The sequence below is a fragment of the Falco rusticolus genome, chromosome 4 (assembly GCF_015220075.1).
Source record: "Falco rusticolus isolate bFalRus1 chromosome 4, bFalRus1.pri, whole genome shotgun sequence".
NCBI lineage: Eukaryota > Metazoa > Chordata > Aves > Falconiformes > Falconidae > Falco > Falco rusticolus.
In genome coordinates this window covers 57,974,712-57,993,004 of record NC_051190.1, presented here as the reverse complement: position 1 = coordinate 57,993,004, position 18,293 = coordinate 57,974,712, and the positions used below count along the sequence as shown (strand labels likewise).

General features: G+C 41.1%; 1 protein-coding gene across 3 annotated transcripts in view; it reads right to left on the bottom strand.

Moving 5' to 3' along the window:
• Positions 1–18,293, bottom strand: part of GALNT11 (polypeptide N-acetylgalactosaminyltransferase 11) — a 56,612-nt gene that overhangs the window by 24,131 nt on the left and 14,188 nt on the right. For all 3 annotated transcript variants that reach the window (XM_037387001.1, XM_037387003.1, XM_037387002.1), the window contains exons 2-6: positions 15,347–15,679; positions 11,426–11,549; positions 7,946–8,112; positions 3,477–3,602; positions 97–346 (exon numbers count right to left, since the gene is read on the bottom strand). In XM_037387001.1, the coding sequence (XP_037242898.1) occupies positions 97–346; positions 3,477–3,602; positions 7,946–8,112; positions 11,426–11,549; positions 15,347–15,641 (962 nt within the window). In that variant the 5' untranslated portion in view covers positions 15,642–15,679. The remainder of the gene's footprint in view (positions 1–96; positions 347–3,476; positions 3,603–7,945; positions 8,113–11,425; positions 11,550–15,346; positions 15,680–18,293) is intronic.

Below are 18,293 nucleotides of genomic sequence, written 5' to 3'. Positions count from 1 at the left end.
AACTGCACAGCCAGAGAACACTCCATAACGCTTAAGAAGTGCCCCTGATCATCTGTATGTTACACAGAGCTTCACACCATGTGGGAGGAACCTTACTTGATTGGAGCAGTGGCTCCCTCGGGTCCTTCCAGTTCTGACAAAGGAACAAGATCCCACTTAAAGTGCAGGCCCCAGTTAAACCCTCCACGCACAACCGGGGAAGAGCTGTAGGTAAGCGTGTCAGCACTGATTATGTCAATCACAGGGCACACCACAGTCCTGCGATCTTCTCTGATGGGAGTCAGTAGAGGTTGTAACCACATCTCGTTCACCTCACAGTGACTGTCCAGGAATACCAGCACTTTCCCTACAGAGGCCAAAGCACACAAAACACAAAGATCCATGGTAACGTGAAACACACAAACACATATGCAATTATATCAGCAGCAGAGTATCAGCAGCATCCTCACCACCCTGTGCAACAGAGGGGAAAACACCATCTGCACTCGGAAGCGCTAACAAACCAGAGACTCCACAGGGATTAGTTCAGTCACAAAGGCAGAAGGTAGAGCCTGACTATTCACATTTAGTTATGAATCGCTCAAGTGGGCTGTTATTTGGATTTCTTTACAGTCATCAATTTTCTATTGAGATTCAGCAGAGCTACTGTACTTTAAATGAAATGTCACCAGACCAGCACTCTAAAAGTCAGGAGGTACATTGGTTCTAATGCAGAGCAGCTCCCACACCCAAGTTAGGCTACAGAGACCGCCAAAGATGACAGATATTCAGCCAGATGAATTATCCCCATGACAAAACTGATTTTGTCCGCTAACTGTAATTGCTTTGGGCTCACTTCGTATTACACTTCAGCATCCATCCAGTTATTGTTGCAGCTTGAATCTATGGATTTTAAACCAAGTCATTCTGATGAATTAATCTGCATACATCCATGACACAGGCCACAACATTTCAGTTCCTGAATATAGAGTAGCATAGAGCATGCCCTTATTTCATTAGCTCTAGAGTGACCGTGGATTCATACCAGTTTAAAAGGAGAGTGAATGCCCAAAATGAGCATAGCCAAATCTACCAGTATTAGATCAAGGAACACTTCAATCCCATCAGCTTACGTGGGGATTATCTGCTATGATCAGAGAGAACAATTTGATCCCTGAGATACCTTCAGGCTCAGTTCGTCTGAAAAATCTGAATTTATGACACAATATAAAATTTATGTAACACCAGAATGATGTGGAAGAGATGGGAAAGAGCTTTAAAGAAAACAACCAAGTAAAAACTGAGCGCAGGAAAGCTCGGCAGAGGGATCTGCATAGGCTGAACTGATGGGCCAAGGCCAATTGTATGAAGGTCAACAAAGAGAAGTGCTGGGTCCTGCACTTGGCTCACAACAACCCCACACAACACTGCAGGCTTGGGGAACAGTGCCCAGCAGGAAAGGGCCTGGGGGTGCTGGTCAACAGCCAGCTGAACGTGAGCCAGCAGTATGTCCGGGTGGCCAAAAAGGCCAATGACATCCTGGCCTCTATCTGAAACAGAGTGGCCAGCAGGACTCGGGAAGCAATCGTCCCACTGTTACCCACCACTGGTATGGCCACACTTCAAATTCTGCGTTCAGTTTCGGGCCACTCACTTCAAGAGGGACACTGAGGTACTGGAGCATGTCCAAAGAATGGCAATGCAGCTGGTGAAGGGTCTGCAGCACAAGCCTTATGAGGAGCAGCTGAGGGAACTGGAATGGTTTAGTCTGGAGAAAAAGTGGCTCAGGGAGACCTTATTGCTCTCTACAGCTACCTGAAAGGAGGGTGTAGGCAGGTGGGGTCTGTCTCTTCCCACATAACAAACTATAGGACAAGAGGAAATGGCCTCAAAGTTGAACCAGGGGAGGTTTATATTGGATATTTGGAAAAATTTCTTCACTGAAAGGGTGGTCAGGCATTGGAAAGGCTGCCCAGGGAGGCGGTGGAATCACCATCTCTAGAGGTGTTCAAAAAATGTGTAGATGTGGTACTTAGGGACATGGTTTAGTGGTGAAGTTGGCAGTCCCAGGTTAACAGTTGGACTTGGAAAAGACCTTTAAGATCACCAACCTAAATGACTCTATGAAAATAACTTTGAAACAAAGAAATATAATGAGACACCCATTAAGAACAGACAGTATTTGATGGGGGCGGGGGAAGACTCCTGCAGTGTAGAAGAGCAATAAAATCAGCTACAATTGCACTAACTCTAATGAATCCTAGCACAGACTGGAAAGTGCAAGCACAATTTTCTCTCTAGATTATGCCATTACAATGTTAATGAGTAAACAACAATTATGAGACTTCGTCTGCCACTCAAAATGATTTGAGTAAGTAGCACAGACTTTCTCAGACACCAAAGAATTTAACCGAAAGCATATTATGGTAAAAGTGTACATAAAGCACCAAATAGTTAGCCAAATTAACACTCACTGCAACAACAGAAAAGCTTGTACGAGAAATATTACAACTGGATTGGCAAATTAGAAACCAGATTAGTGTACCTTACTAAAGAAACTGATTGCCCTTCTAGAGCAACAGTTTTTACATGAAACATGCAGAAAATATTCTGTGACCACAATACATAGCACAGATGGAGATGTTCCTGAGGCATTCTTTCAGGGCAGCAATATGGAAAATTCTATATTGCCTCACTAAATTTTGTCAAATACTGGCTTTGTTTTACTATTTCACTGACCTACTCTAAAAAATTAACTCATTTTGTCAAAAGCAAACTTCCACAGGAATAAAAAAAAATACAAATCAACAGTTTAGATAATGTTTAAAAGACACTCAAATTTGGCTCCAAATTTGCAAAGTCATTGCTTGGGTGACTTGAAAAAATATCTGCTCCCTCTTACACAGCATAGATTTCCTAAAGTTAATTACAAACTATAAAAACAGTGAATGTATTATATCTACTCTCTATTCACCTATAAGCAAGCACCAAGCCCTCCTTGCTTCCTTCTCACTGAGTAAAGAAAAATCTCAGGTGAGAACTAATTCAGTAAAACTATGAAGAAATACTGGAGAAAGCTTTATAAAGACCATGGTCACCATCAACTGCATAATATAAACATTTAAATACGCAGATAATGCTCGTTAAGGTCTCCAATTATCATGATACAGGTATCACTGAAGATACTGTGTAGTTGTTGCAACATAGGTTAATATAACAGCCAAAGATCAATGCAATTAACTGCCTTCAAAGTCACTGAAATTCTAAAAGAACTGTTAAAATGCCTCTCACCTAAGATAGCATTACCCCGAATCTTTCTTCCCCTGCACTAAGCCATGTAGATTAGAACATGGCAAAACATGCAGAGCCCCTACAGTGGGCTGCGGCAATCACAAGTCAAACATTTAACATCTGCAGGAGCTGTGCGCTTCAAAAAGAAGTCACCCAATCAACATATGGTCAAAGTATGCAAGGAAAAGAGAAACAAGAAGGTATACCTGTGGCATGAGAGGCTCCAATCATTCTTCCTCGAATCAAGCCTTCCCGCTTCTCATTTCTTACCAATTTTGTGGTTTTGGGAAGCTGAGTTTTAACATAGTCATCCAAGTCTTTTTTCAAGTCAGCTGAGAAAAGACAAACACAAGTTCAACAACAGGATGGAAATTGTAAAAGCTTTGTTTAAAGTCCCAAGATGTTCAACTCAAAAAGGGCCAAAAACTTGATCAAAAAGCTACCCCAATACAGCACAGCTTCAAACCAAGAGTACCAAAAGGACAGCCAGTTATCCCACATGCTACACCTGCTCTCCAATTTCTGTAGCCTTTTTTTGTTGTTTTCTTCCACATTTTCTTATTAACTGCTTCACTTTTTCCTGCTGCATTGCAGAAACCCACACGGACAAAGCAGGTACATACCCTGCATTGAAGAGGACAGTGAACCATATAACTGGGCTTCCCACCCACTGCATTCCTGCCGATAAGCACTTCCTTGCATTTTCTCAACTAACTTTTTATGCACTGCCACCATTTCAGGTTTTATACTTAGCCTTGGTTTCCTGAATATAAACTGGATTATCTCTTTGTTCTGTTTGCAAAGCCTTTAGTACAACGCAGCTGAAGTTAACTGGAACTTCTAGGCTCTATACTAAAAGAAATTACTGCTGCTAAAAAACTAAAAGGACTGTATAAAGAAATAATATTTCCAAATTCTTCTCATGGTGACTGCCATTTGCAGCAGAAGTAATGAAAGCTCTTTTACGCAGGCAAGTGATTTAAATTACTATGTTCCATACACTAAAACAAATGCTGACATCTTTAAAGAAGCTTGAAGACACCTTTCATTATCTGTACATGCTTCACTGATATAACAGCGATACGAAGTACAGATCACTCACAGGTGGTTGCTTTTCTAAAATCCAAAAGGATCAAAGACACTGCTGGCAAGCATGTGCTTTTGACAGAGAGCAAAGTTCACTGCAGTCTATAGGCACTACTGCAACTTAACTAACATCAATGGCGATTTTAAGAGTAACAATTTTTTTTTCACCCGAGGACAGTGGTTTCTAACTTTAAAGTAGGACCACTGAGGAGAAAATGGACAATGAAGACTAAAGTAATGGAAAAAACATAAGTTAATAAGCTTATGAATAAATGAAAAGAAATATAAAATGAGGAAGGAAAACATAAAAGCCAGCTGAGACTGAACAGAGAACCTCAGTATAGAGGGGCAGACAGACTTTCAACAGAAGATATGCTGGAATAAATATTATTCTGATGAATGTCAGTTCCAACATTAAAACTGCTGTTAACAAGATTAATTGCCAAAGGAATATATGTGTTTTAGGAGGTACAAGATCTTTCAGGCAAGAAGAATGAAAAGGAGATTCCCAGAAACAACTCCAAATGTTAAGATCTCAGCATTAGCACTGCAAGGCAGCATCACAGATCAAGAATGAGAAGGTACCACATAGCAAATACAATGCTGGAGAATATTCTAGAACAAAGAAAACGTCTCTGAAGAGATGCAGACAGGATTCATTTGCATCACAGGAATTCTCTCCCCTGGTCTTTAATGTGACATCATATGCCAAAGACAACAGGCAATACCTTTTTAGAGAAAGCCTCCTAGAAAGCTGATGAAATAAGTCATCTCTAGGATGCTACCCAAATGAGACACCCAAGTAATCAAGACAGAAGGATTTGCAAACCTAAAATAAGCAAGTGCTTGAATCATTCTTCACCTGATGTATCATAGCAAGGGAAAAAGTGTGTAGCAGCAGAAAACAAAGGGCTAGTACAAAGCAGAAAAGGTCAGTTGTCAAACTCAGCACTTAATGCAGATAAGGCTGCATGAAAGGACATACAATACAAGAGTAAAGTTTTGCATGTGCAAACTTCTGAAAACAGCAGAAGGCAAAAAACCCAAAAAAAAGCTGTGTCCACACTGATGGCTAAACCAGGCCTACAACATGACCTTGAGCAGCAGAATATAAGATCCAGTAGTAAGTACCTAATGGCTAACAAGCTCTCAGAGTACAGCTCTGACCCAGACAAATGACCACTCTGCTAGAAACTACCCAGTCATTGCCTGGGACTGAGTATATCATGGACCATTCTCAACAGGCACTTTAGTCTCAGACACCTTTTGGTGCTTTCATTGTTAATGGGTTTTTGTGTCGGCTTCACACGCACTGGGAATACTGATTTCTTTTAAAAGACATAATCCAATAAATTCCTTCAATAGTCTGCCTGAGAAATTTTGCTCCAAGGAGAGAATTGCTCCCTTTTAGCCAGTAGACAGTCTCCAAAAATTACTTTAGCCATTATCTTGCTCCATATCTATGTAAAAAAGGCTTCTTCAAACAAGAAAAAAAATCTAGGATGGTGAGTCAGGGGTGTTATTATTTCAAAGTACTAAGTTGCAGACGGTTTGCTCCTTTTCAGTTCTTCAGTCTCTTCTGTGTAGAAGAATGCCTCCAGTAACAGCCTTCAAAATATCCTGTATGCTGTTCCATAACAGGTAAAGCCTAAATCAGGGAAAAAGAGGTTATACTAGAAAAAGAAATCCTGTCTTGCAGCAAAAGGAAAGAAAATAATGTAACAGTGGGCTCAGCTGAGCTATGGAAATGCCTGCTTTAGCTAGTAAGACTGTTGATGATTGAGTGTAAGAAGCTTTTTGACGCAAAACTAGATGCAAAGACTCAAGCTTTATGCAAGAGCACTGATGTGTAGCACAGCTCCTATATTTAAAGCTGAAGAAATAGGCTGTATTTCATCTAAGATACCATTTCAGGAAGTATGTAAGGAAAATTAATTAGAAAAAAAACAAACAGATCAGAGGCGTAAAGATTAAGCAATTTCCCCAAGCTCATATGAGATTCATGCTACAGCCAAAGTCTGTTTCCTCAGTCACCAAACCAACTTTGACTTTCCTCAGCTGTAAAATTCCATTTGGTAAAATTAAGCAGCAACACAAACATCAGTAGTATCATCATCAAGAGCAGTAATTCTCTGTATTAGTAACATCTCCTCCCATCTTTGGCTTCAAAACATGTTCATTTGAAGTCAGAAAGGCAAAAGTAGCAACCTGAATGTTTTGAACCTAATTTGGCCTTCAAATTAGCAACAGGCCGGAAGAGTGCTGGTATTACTGCCTAAACACAGGCACTAACCAAATGCATTACCATATTCAAAAGACTGAGTTTTGAAGTCAGCTTAGTTCTGAATGTGAAGGTTAAAAAACTTTAAAACAACAAATTGCACAAGACTTTGTAGCAAAGAGTGGTATTGCTTCCAAAACACAAAGCAATAAAACAAGCTTTTAAATATTACACATTCCCATCAACAAGGGACAGTGTTTGATCTTTGTTTTCTCCTGTATCTTAACATTTGATCTGACCTCAGAGAAATGAATTAGCTGCATAGGAAGAGAATTTCATTCTACATTATACACATCTAATCAGTCTCTTAGAGCAAGTGAGACCTTAACCCAGAAACCAAACGATGAGACCAAGGGAGCTAATTATATGTACTAAAAATATATAATCTAAAATTAATTTTAAAAATGCAAACAGTTGTGGACTTGCACAGAGACAACCAGGGAACTTGCACAGTCCTGCTGGCAAGTACTGCTATGCTAACACATTCCTCAACAGGCATTTTGCTTTTGAAGGGCCAAAACGGTTGAATCGTGTGTCTGTTGTTACCTTGTCCATCATTCGAGAGAAACATGCCGAAGCATCAGTCTTTCAACAAGAACAAAGCAAGTCTGCAAGCTCTACCTCTCCAGGGCCCCTCCCAGACTGAGGGAGCGGAGGCTGCTCCACTGAGAGCCAGGGACGGCTGCTCCCAGGGTGGCCACAAGAGGCTGTGCGAGAGCCACGCAGAGCCTCCCAGTGAAAGCTGAGCTCCGATCCCAGCAGCCACAGGTCTGAAATGCTGAGAAAGTACAAAACACTGACACACAGTTTCCATAGTGCCACATCAACTTAGCTGCAAGATCGCTGCTGAGACTACGTGCATTCAGTTCCTTTCAGGTGCGTTCACAGTTAATATTGGCCCACAGAGTTTATTGTAAGATCAGTGTAATCTGCTCTGAGCACCAGAACAGCCCAAGCAGAGTACTGTTAAAAACAGCTGCACTATGAACAACTGCTTAATTATCCCCTCCACAAATATACACCCCTCGCTATTAGCTTTGAAACCTGTTTTTGTATTCTGAAGTCCGTATTATACAAAGTTCATCAGTAAAATGGTACCAGCATCAAAGGAGATGTCACCTTGGGCTTCTCAGAACATCATGCGTCTCTACTGGCTGGCACGTTTTGGAGACTGACTGTAGTAGTACAAGTTGGTTTTGCATAATGGTCTCCACATGTTTATTCTGACCAGTCAGTAAAGCACAGGAAAAGAGAGGAAGGTCAAGAAGTGTAAGCACTGAACAAAAAATTCCTGAAAGGTTCCCTCACCCAATTCACTGTTGTCATCCACCAAAATAATCTCATGAAGAAGGTGCGCAGGAGTGCGATCCAGGACACTATGTACTGTGCGAAGCAGGGCAGAAAGCGCTTCATTGTAGAAACAGATAACAACACTGGCAGATGGCAGATCGGAAGGGTAGGACTTCTCTCTACATCTGCAAGTAGAAACATAGTTACCACTTTATTTTCAGTGAGATTTCCAAAGGGCGAAGTCACTACTGAAACTTCATAAGTAACAAGCAAACATTAAATGTGTAGGAAGAACCCCTAACTTGAACATTAAGAGTCCAGGCATATAACACCTATATAGCAGGGCTCAGCATAATAAGTTACTCTCCACATAATACAGACTTGTAATTAACATTGCTACTTGTTAGAAACCAGAGGATATCATGGAGTGGGGTGGGAGTAAGAACCACAGATCCTTAAAACATAAACAAGAGAAAACACTAAGAGCTTGTTTAAGCTGTCAAAACACTGTCTAGTACCCTTGGATAGCTCAGACACATACAGGAATGGCAAGTATGACATGAGGCCTACAAAAAAAACCACAACTTCATTGGCCAGCTGCTGGAGACTAGGTTGGATATCCCAGAATACCTCCAGTGGTGCTAAATACCTATTTAGACAATGAAGACTGGGATCCAGCCTGCAGATTAAGACAATTAAGTCTAGTCACTGCTGTCAGTGAAGTCTAGATAGTATTTAGCTCACCCTAAGGCTAAGTGTATTTTGTCAGCTGAAGAGCTCTGCATGCTTCATTAACTGCATTGACTGGATCTCTGCTAATTATAATAAAAGCAGATACAACTGACTAACATGCAGTTACTTAAGTGTAAGCATCTTAATCTGCAAGCTGAATCCCACTCAAAGGAGAAGATCATTCTTTCTTTCTCCTTATTTTCAGATTTTGTTCATACATTTAGTATGGCATTAATCTGTGACACTGTGCCCTATGAAGATGCCAGGCATGAGGAAATCCAATAAAAATATGAAATTATAAATGAAAACCTAGAAGTATACAAGAAAAGTCTTCATTGACTCGGAATGAACTCAGCTCTTGGGGCGAGACATTTCAGCAAGTACGATTCATTACATTCACCCAAAGCAGAGAAACCACTAGAAAAATGAATTGAAAAATAAATAGACCTGCATTTAATGTTGGGGTTTTTTAATTGTTGTTACAGCAACGCGTTTCTTCCCCTAGATCCATTCAGACAGATTAGAGAAAATATCTGCTTTTTGCAGGGCAATCCAGATACCAAGCAAAGACTTCAAGTGAGAAGCAGAGCACTTTTGTCATCAGTCATTCTTCTATTTTATCCTCTGTAGGCTTACGACAAATGTGAAATAATCCAGAAGGTGAAAGCCTTTCATTAACTTGGGCACTGGAACATCTAATGTCCATCTTCACCCAGGAAGCTACAGACCAATCAGTCTCACCTCTGTGCTCAGCAACATAACGGAGCAGATCCTCCTGGAAACTATACTAAGGCACGTGGAAAATAAGCAGGTGATTGGTGAGAGCCAACATGGATTCACTCAGGGCAAGCCGTGCCTGACAAATTTGGTGTCCTCCTATAATGGGCTTACAGCATTGACGGAGCAGGGAAGAGCGATGTCGCCCACCTGGACTCGTGCAGAGCTTTTGACACTGTCGCACATAACATCCTTGTTTCCAAAGTGGAGACACATGGATTTGATGGTTGGAACACTTAGTGGACAAGGAACTGGCTGGATGGTCACACTCAAGGAGTTGCAATCAATGGTTCAATATCCACGTGGAGACTGGTGACAAATGGCATCCCTCAGGGGTCTGTACTGGGACTGGTGCTGTTCAACATCTTTGTCAGAGACATGGACAGCGGGATCAAGCACACCCTCAGCAAGTTCGCTGGTGATACCAAGCTGTGTGGAGCGATCAACATGCTGGAGGGAAGGGATGCTGTCCAGAGGGGCCTTGACAAGCTTGAGAGGTGGGCCTGTGCAAATCTTCTGAAGTTCAACAAGGCCAAGTGCAAGGTCCTGCCCGTGGGTTGGGACAACCCCCAGAATTAATACAGGCTGGGTGAAGAACGGATTGTGAGCAGCCCTGAGAAGGACTTGGGGATGCTGTTGGACAAAAAGCTTAACATGGCCCAACAATGTGCACCTGTAGCTCAGAAAGCCAACTGTATCCTGGGCCACATCAAAAGAAAAGTGACCAGCAGGTCGAGGGAGGGGATTCCCCCCCTCTACTCTGCTCTCCTGAGACCCCACCTGCAGTGCTGCATTCAGCTCTGCAGCCCCTAACATAAGAAGGACATGGACCTGTTGGAGTGAGTCCAGAGGAGGGCCATGAAGATGATCAGGGGGCTGGAGCACCTCCCTTATGGAGACAGGCTGAGAGAGCTCGGGTTACTCAGCATGGAGCAGAAGGCTCTGGGCTGACCTTATATCAGCCTTCCAGTACTACAAGTGGCCAACAAGAAAGCTGGAGAGGGACTTTTTACAAGGGCATGTAGTGACTGGACAAGGGGGAATGGCTTTAAACTGAAAGAGGGGAGATTTAGGTTAGATATAAGGAAGAAATTCTTTACTGCAAGGGTGGTGAGGCGCTGGCCCAGGCTGCCCAGAGCAGCTGTGGCTGCCCCATCCCTGGCAGTGCCCAAGGCCAAGCTGGACGGGGCTCGGAGCAACCTGGGCTGGTGACAGGTGTCCCTGCCCGTGGCAGGGGGGTGGGAACTAGATGATCTTTAAAGTCCATTCCAACCCAAACCATGCTATGATTCTATGATCTTTCAAGGGTACCAAACAGAATCATAGCATCTCTTCTGGTAGTTACGATACTAACTAGCTCAAAATGAAGCTTAAAAAAATAAGAATATTGTCACATGCTTTCAGTAACTGAGTACACAGCTAGCAAGATGAAAGAGAGAGAGGACATGTAATCCTAGTATTGCTGGATACAAAGTTTGATCCCTTTTCCACACTGATTTTTAAATCATTATCATTGGAATCTTGTTTCCATCAAAACAGCTGTCTGCCAATCCTACTACTGACAAAAATTATGACAATATGATAAAAGTTTGAATAAACTTATATCCAGTCCTGCTCTTCATTAAGCATTCTTAAAGTGATTTAGGAATCAGGAAAAAACTTTGCTTTCAAGGAGTAGCAGTCTTTTTTTTCATGGAGCCTGATTCGTGTGGGGCTTTACTTAACACATACCTTTTCCAGGTGGTAAAAAATCACATCTCCAGAAACAATATTCAGTCAAAAAAGACAGAAGAGATCAAAGACTTAAGGTCCTAGCCTCTAGCACTCCTGTTTGAATAGCTGAAAATCTGCCTTCAGCAACATAGGAGGCTGAAAGAGTGTTTAACAAAAACATAATACCAAAAATGTTAAATACTACATCAGGTATAATGTAACAAGTCCTTGAGCACATGAAATTATACCATGGTCTCTCCAAAAATCAGTACATACTTTGCATCTCTTGTATCAGGCACCTCCCTGTGGTATCCCAGTCGATTACTGATAAGCATATTGAAAGCATGCTTCTGATACCCCAAGTCTCTCACTTCCTGATCTTCTTCATTAAAAATCATTCCTGCAAAAGAAACAAGCCAAGATCAGTTAATAGGCTCAAAAAACATCCTTTGGAAACAATCAAGGATTGAAAGGTATGTCTTAACCTCCCCTAAACCCCATTCTGTTCTTCAAAAATCCCTCTGGTTTTGCAAAGTGTATTTCTGTGCAACTATTTTTGTTACCTCTCACAAATAGGTAGCACTTACGAGTAGCCCTTGCAGCTGTAATAAAATTAAATCATTCTCCAAAGACTGATGGCTTCATTGTGTTTATTGCCTTACCAGACACACTCCCTTCGCTTAAATGGCCTCCAATTCTTAGCACCACCTAAAAACCAACATCAAAGCAGCAACAGAGGAAAGACTTTGCTGCACAATGTATCAGCACCTGTCTATACAGATGAAGGGTCTGTAATGGGATTTTTGAAATAAAAACCACGTTTACAATGGTAGAAAAACCCTCACACTAGCAGCTTCACTTCATGTAGCTCTCTCAAGCCTGCAGTAACATAAAAATAGGTATAAAAAAACCTGTAAACTACTTATCTCACCTGGGACTTTGACAGCAAGCAAAATAGCAAGAGTCAGCTATTTGTTTATTATTTTAGCAGAAGCATCAACTGTTGCTGAGCAGGGCAGAGGCAGCAATTGCTGGTGTAAGTACACTGCTAGAGTCCAAGATTAAATCCTCAGTGCCCCTCCTGCCTGCCTTGACTCAGTGCCATAGGCCTCTCACTCACTCAGCCATATAGCCGTCAGCATGACTAGAAACAAAATGTTATGGTACTTAACTCTTCTACAGAAAAAAAAGAGGAGGGAGAGGCAGTGTCTGCCACGACCTGTGTTTGCTAGCCAATTCTGCAACAATTCAGGTAGCAGAGCAATGACTTTTTTTTGTCCCTGTTCAGCTGGCTGCACAGGATGAGATGCCTATGCCCTTCCAGCTGTTATCAAGCTACAGAGGCAACTTCAGTGAAATTTCAGTACAAGTAGTGAGCAAAGATCATGTAATTTATCTCCTTCCACCCTGTCCATCATCTCCATATTGTTCAAAATCTACAGAAAATAAGTAGTAAGTGGGTTCTTCACTTATGCTACCATACATCCAGGATAATGTTTCAGAGAATCACAACTAATTTAGGTCAGAAGGGACATGTGGACTCACCTCCTGCTCAAAAGCAGGTTGGCTCAGAACTTGTACAGTTATGTTCCAAAAGCTTACAGTATCTCCAAGGATGAAGATTCTACCTCTTTATTTCCCTGTTCAAGCATTTGACCACCATTGCACTGAAAATGTTTTTCCTCTTACTTAACTGAAATACCCTCCCTTGCTCCAATTTCTTATCATAATCCCATGTACCTCCAGGAAGGCTCCATCTTCCCTACAGCCTCCCATTAATCTGCTGTTGACAGCAATAAAATCTCACCTCTCAGCTTTCTCTCTATGGCAGAATAAACACAATTCTCTCAGCCTTCCTTCATACCTCATGTTCTCCAGTTTTCAACAGCTACGCAAAAGCTGAGCTCAAGCCCAGAGAAAAAACGATGGGTTAAAAAACAGAACAGAAGAAAGGTAATTTTAAAAGTTTGGAAGCTTTCTTCCTTTTCAAACAAGTAGTCCTGGTTGGCCTTTGGAGCACAGCTGTGTCACTACCAGTTGTGCTTCAGCAACAGTCTACCTCTATGTACAAGATGACTAGAGGGAACTCTGTGCATCCACTTCCCACCATTTACATTTATGACCCTGTTGCTTTTAGTCTTGATTACAGCAACAGCAAAGCAGACGCACTATCAAACACCTCAAAAGCTGATGCCTTGACATTTGTGCAGGACCAAGTGGGAAACGCTGGGTAGTGATATCTGCAAAAGACTTGGGATAAACCCAGATAGTGTGTCTCGTGGTGACTGGATATCATGGTCATGGGTAATTGCTCCCACTGTGGATACGTTGCATTATGGGAGCAGGAATGAGGTCTGTTTACAGTGGCAATGCCAGTGCCACTTGTCTGGCACCAGCAGTCTAAAGGCGTCACTCATTCCTCCTCTGAGCCACATGCATTTCCAAAATAAGGTTTCCAGCTTGTCAGTTCGGACACCGAGCCCAACCATTCTTGCATACTCAGCATCAGTAACACTGTGCCACTGTGTAAAAATATTTTCTTTATACAAACCATGAGCTTAAGAAACACATACCAAATGTTTCATTCCACAATTCATACATACCCAACCACTAACTACTTTTTTCTGACCTTCTGAATATAGATTAGAAGGAGTGCTAGTATTTTTTAAAACATTCTCATGAAGAACAACATCCAAAATGTATGCAAAAGGTCTGAAAGATTTCAGTTCAAACAGCAGATAAAAGCCCTTGGAAAATAAGGGCTTTGCAATCAAAACATCACTTTAGGCCATACTTCAGCAGTGTTATGTGGCTCTTACATATTAATAAAAAACTTAAAAAAAAAAGAGATAGATTGCCCTACAAGATGACTGGTTTTGGCTATCACATGCCAACTTCCTTTTAATTTCTTTTTGCTTCACATGTTTATCACTGCCCTACACCAGACAGACAGGAAGCCCTTTCCTGCAGCACCTGATTTAATTTTAACAGAGAACCAGCTGTCTCCTGATGATTCATGTAGAATTTATCCTGGCATTATAATTCCCCTTGGCTTTCACCAACCAAACCAGTCACTTGGTTTGAAGATCAAGGCAATTCTCAGTTGAGAAGCTCAGATTTCTTTCCTGGCCCATACTGAATAGCTGGAAAGAACTGGCCACCCCTGGGCTAGTCTTCACCTCGCTTGGCTCTCATGCTTTTTGCAGTGAACTGATAAATACTTGTAATGCTACAGAGCAACATGAATTGGCATTTTTCCTATATATTCACACGGGTCAAATGACCAAGTCTGAAATTGACATTTGGTAAAGTTCTATTAACTCTGGAAGCTCATGATCCACCATTCATCCAAAGTAATGACAGAGGACTTCAGACAGATCAAGGTATTAAACTCTTGGCTATGAAGGTTATTATGCCATATTTCCTGAAGAAGCAGCAGAAACCAATACCACAACGCTCAGTATCTGCCTCCAGACTTAAAAGCAAGTTTGCAAGCCAGCACGCAACATGCCTCGGTTTGCACATCTGAACACAGCACTGAGTAAGCTGTAAGTAGTTAAATATACAAAGCATTTTAGTTTGGAAGACAAAACCAAATCATCTCATTGATGAAATACGCTCCAATGAAACACACAGACCTTTGTTAGTACAAAGCAAGCAGGATTTGGCCCTGACCACTGTCATTTCAAAAATCTTTCATTGTAATTTTGTCCCACACACATTTCTTGTAGATGATTTCATACTCCAAGGATATTCTCCAAATCAATGTGTCCTCTTCATTGTGTACTGTTATCACACTATTTTTAATCACCGCCTATAAGCAGAATTTCTCTGCACCTAATTGAAGTTTATGCATTTAAGTCCAATAAATATAGGAGTAAGATACGAAGCAAGCATACACTGCGCTTCCAAAAGCAAGAACTGCATTAAAGGCAGCACCTTGCTCTAATGCTGTCCTCCTCATTAGCACTTACACAGCACAACTGTAAACGTTAGGAATAGTATATTTTGGAATAAACACAGTAGAATAAATTTAAAGTAATTCATAATGAAGAGAGCCACTAGTACACCCTGCACTTTAACAAAACTAAACTACTTCATTATACAGTTTTTCCTAAGATCCCTTACAAAAAACCTTAGGATCTCATTTCTTCTGCTCTTCTAATAAGTTTGCCACCAACACTGAACACCACTTACCCATTTCAGGAGAGAATTCTACCTCCCCCTTAACTGGGTCCTGGACATGATTTCCAAGAGGATTCCCTATCTTATTTTCTTTCTGTTGCAATTCAGGTATATGAACTGGCCCCCGCGTAAAACGAGGGTAAATTTTTTTTGGAAATGGCCTCTGAGGTTCCAGCCCCTTGACGGGCACATTCTTGAAGGATTGGTTCTCTTCACTGAAGTTGAAATAAACAAAGAGAAGTAGTGTCCAGGTCACAGATGTGAAAAGGCACCCATAGCAGAAATAGCGAAGTGTGACACTTCCCATTGTAGACTTAGCATCATTGAGGATCCATTCTCAATTACCTGAAAGAGTGAAAACATGCATTTTGAGAGTGCTGCCTGTTACCTCATCAGGTCTATACATTAGGAAACACATTCTATAGGTTACCCATCCATTAAATGTTTTTTGGAACTTTAAGCACAGATGTTAAGAATGAAATCCTGTTTCACTTTCACATTCAAAAAATAAACATGACCAGTTTGCACATTTTCTGTGTAGATACTACTGCTTTAAAACATAAAGTGAACAATCACCAAGAGCCCAGTGACACAGTTAAAGGTAAAAAAGATTAATTTTTCCTTGCAATAGTTATATAATCATCTATCTTCCACAATGGTATATTCCTTTAAACCATTCATTTAAACCACTTTTTAATTAAATATAGCACACACAGTGAATTGATTCTTCACAGAATGGTTGGAAGGGACATCTGGAAGTCACTTTGTCCAACCCCCTTGGTTCAAGTAGGGCCACCTCGAGCCAGTTGCCCAAGAGTATGTCCACACATGTCCATTTTTTAGTTTGCTTCCTATCCTCAAGCATGGAATGAGAGAGCATGGTCTCAAAAAGCTACATAGTTCGTCCTTCCTGCCCCAAATTTAAGAAGAGCCATCATAAGCATCCCAGAAATTCCAGAAATCATGGGGTGCAAATTAACAACACATAGCACCAAGACAGTCACATTTACAGATACACTTCCCTGCAGAAAAAGGAAACAGACATGGGATAGAGAAAGAACAAAAAGTTCCAAGGTAATTTACTGGGTTCCTGCAGGTCTCTGCAGACTCCGGAAGAGCTTCAATGCTCCCTGGAGAAGACAAGGAGACGTTCACCAAGAACTGGAAGGAAGCAACCCAGCCCAGGGTTTTACTTTAGGCACCCATCTGCTAACACAGTTTCCCCAAGTTATATTGAAAATTACTATTGTAAACAAATCCCCAATGTGAAGCATATGAAGCTGGTGGTAACATTTTATTTATGGCCCAGGAGAATCAGGCAAACTTCCTGGAGTTTCTCAAACCAAAAAAAGGCTCAAAAAAAAAAACCAAAACCAAACCAAACCCAAAAACATTACAGCTCAGTTTCCAAAACTAAGAAAAACACCAACTCAAAGAATTAGATCCCTCTCATCATTATCTAACCACCACAAATTCTCTGCATAGTAACAAAAAGTCAAGAAACTATTTAGTCACCTTTTGTTTAGCAAAACATTTGTTTTAAGAAAACAAAGCATGGGGTAGGAGTCAATGATTTATGTTGATGCATTTTTCAGACTTCTCAAAAAGTTAGAAACTACCAGAAATCTTCAGGTCAGCCTGGCAAAGAACAAACCAGTACAACGTTTATGAGTACAAACAGATTATTCCCTTCTCAATATGGAAAACTACTAAACTGAGGTAGAAGGCGTTCATGATCCCAAAGAAACCTATAAAGATCCCACTTATTTTGGCAATGTAATTCTGAGTCCTAAGTGACTTGCATCCAAAAAGAATACATGTCAAAATTCAAGCCCACATTTCCCAGACTGCAGCATGTCACTGCCTCGCTTCCAAAAATAAAACATCCACGAAGTAAAATAAAGCAAAAAAAACCCGCCCACAAACCTCCTAAAAAATAATTTATCCATTATTCTTACCATGTCAAACTCCTTCACTTCTGCAAGGCAGCAATCTATGCAGCAGTTAAGCCCAAAGAGCTTAAAAAGGTCTTAAACAGGGTTTAAGTCTCATAGTGACCCTGTGCATACAGATGAATTGCGTGCTCTGTGAAACAGGCTCTTTCTCTAACACTGTCACACCGAAATGTTGCTGCTTAACTGTAGAGCCATGGAACTAATCAAGCAACAAATACTCTGGGGCAGAAATGATTAAAAAGACCCCCAAAAACCAACAACAAAAACCACCAAACCAAAAAAAACCCAAACTTATTCTACCTAGCAGAATAGCTTTACCAGTTGGAGAAGTACAGTTCACCACTCCCCAAAGCCTTCTCCCTGTGCTAACAGTGGTCAATGAACATACCTAAGTGAATCTAGGCTCAGAGAAAGCACATGAAGCTGCAAAGGAGCAAGATTAGATAAACAGTTACATCCTTTCATTATAATAATTCTTCTTGCCAGACAGTCTGCAGACAATTAATATTCATCCATAAAGGAAGATCTGGGTGTTTGCCAGTTGTGGGGTTTTGTGGGGTGGGTTTTTTTTTGTTTGGTTGGTTTTTTAGTTGCACAGCCACAGGAGGTCATCTGCTGTAAGACTTGTCCAAGCCTAATACACTGCTCCTCAAAATCTGCTAATGTTGTTTTTCCATTCACTATGGTAACATAGTCGCACAATCCTAACACCATAGCACATGCACTTAGATTGTGGAACAGCACTGTTCTAGCACAGTAAAAGTTACTGTAACAGAGAAGGAACCTTTTCATTTCAGAACTGTTTAAGGATACATCTACCCTGCAGCTTACGCAGGAAAACCAAAGATAATCCTTGCTACCTCAGGTAACAGTAGGAAGACAGGCATGCAGAGTAGAATTCATCACAGATTAAATATTTCCCCAGCTTCTTGCATCTCTTTTACAGCTCAGAGCTCCACCTTGTCGCTGTGGCATTTCTAGCCAAGCTAAAGTTTGCTGTAACC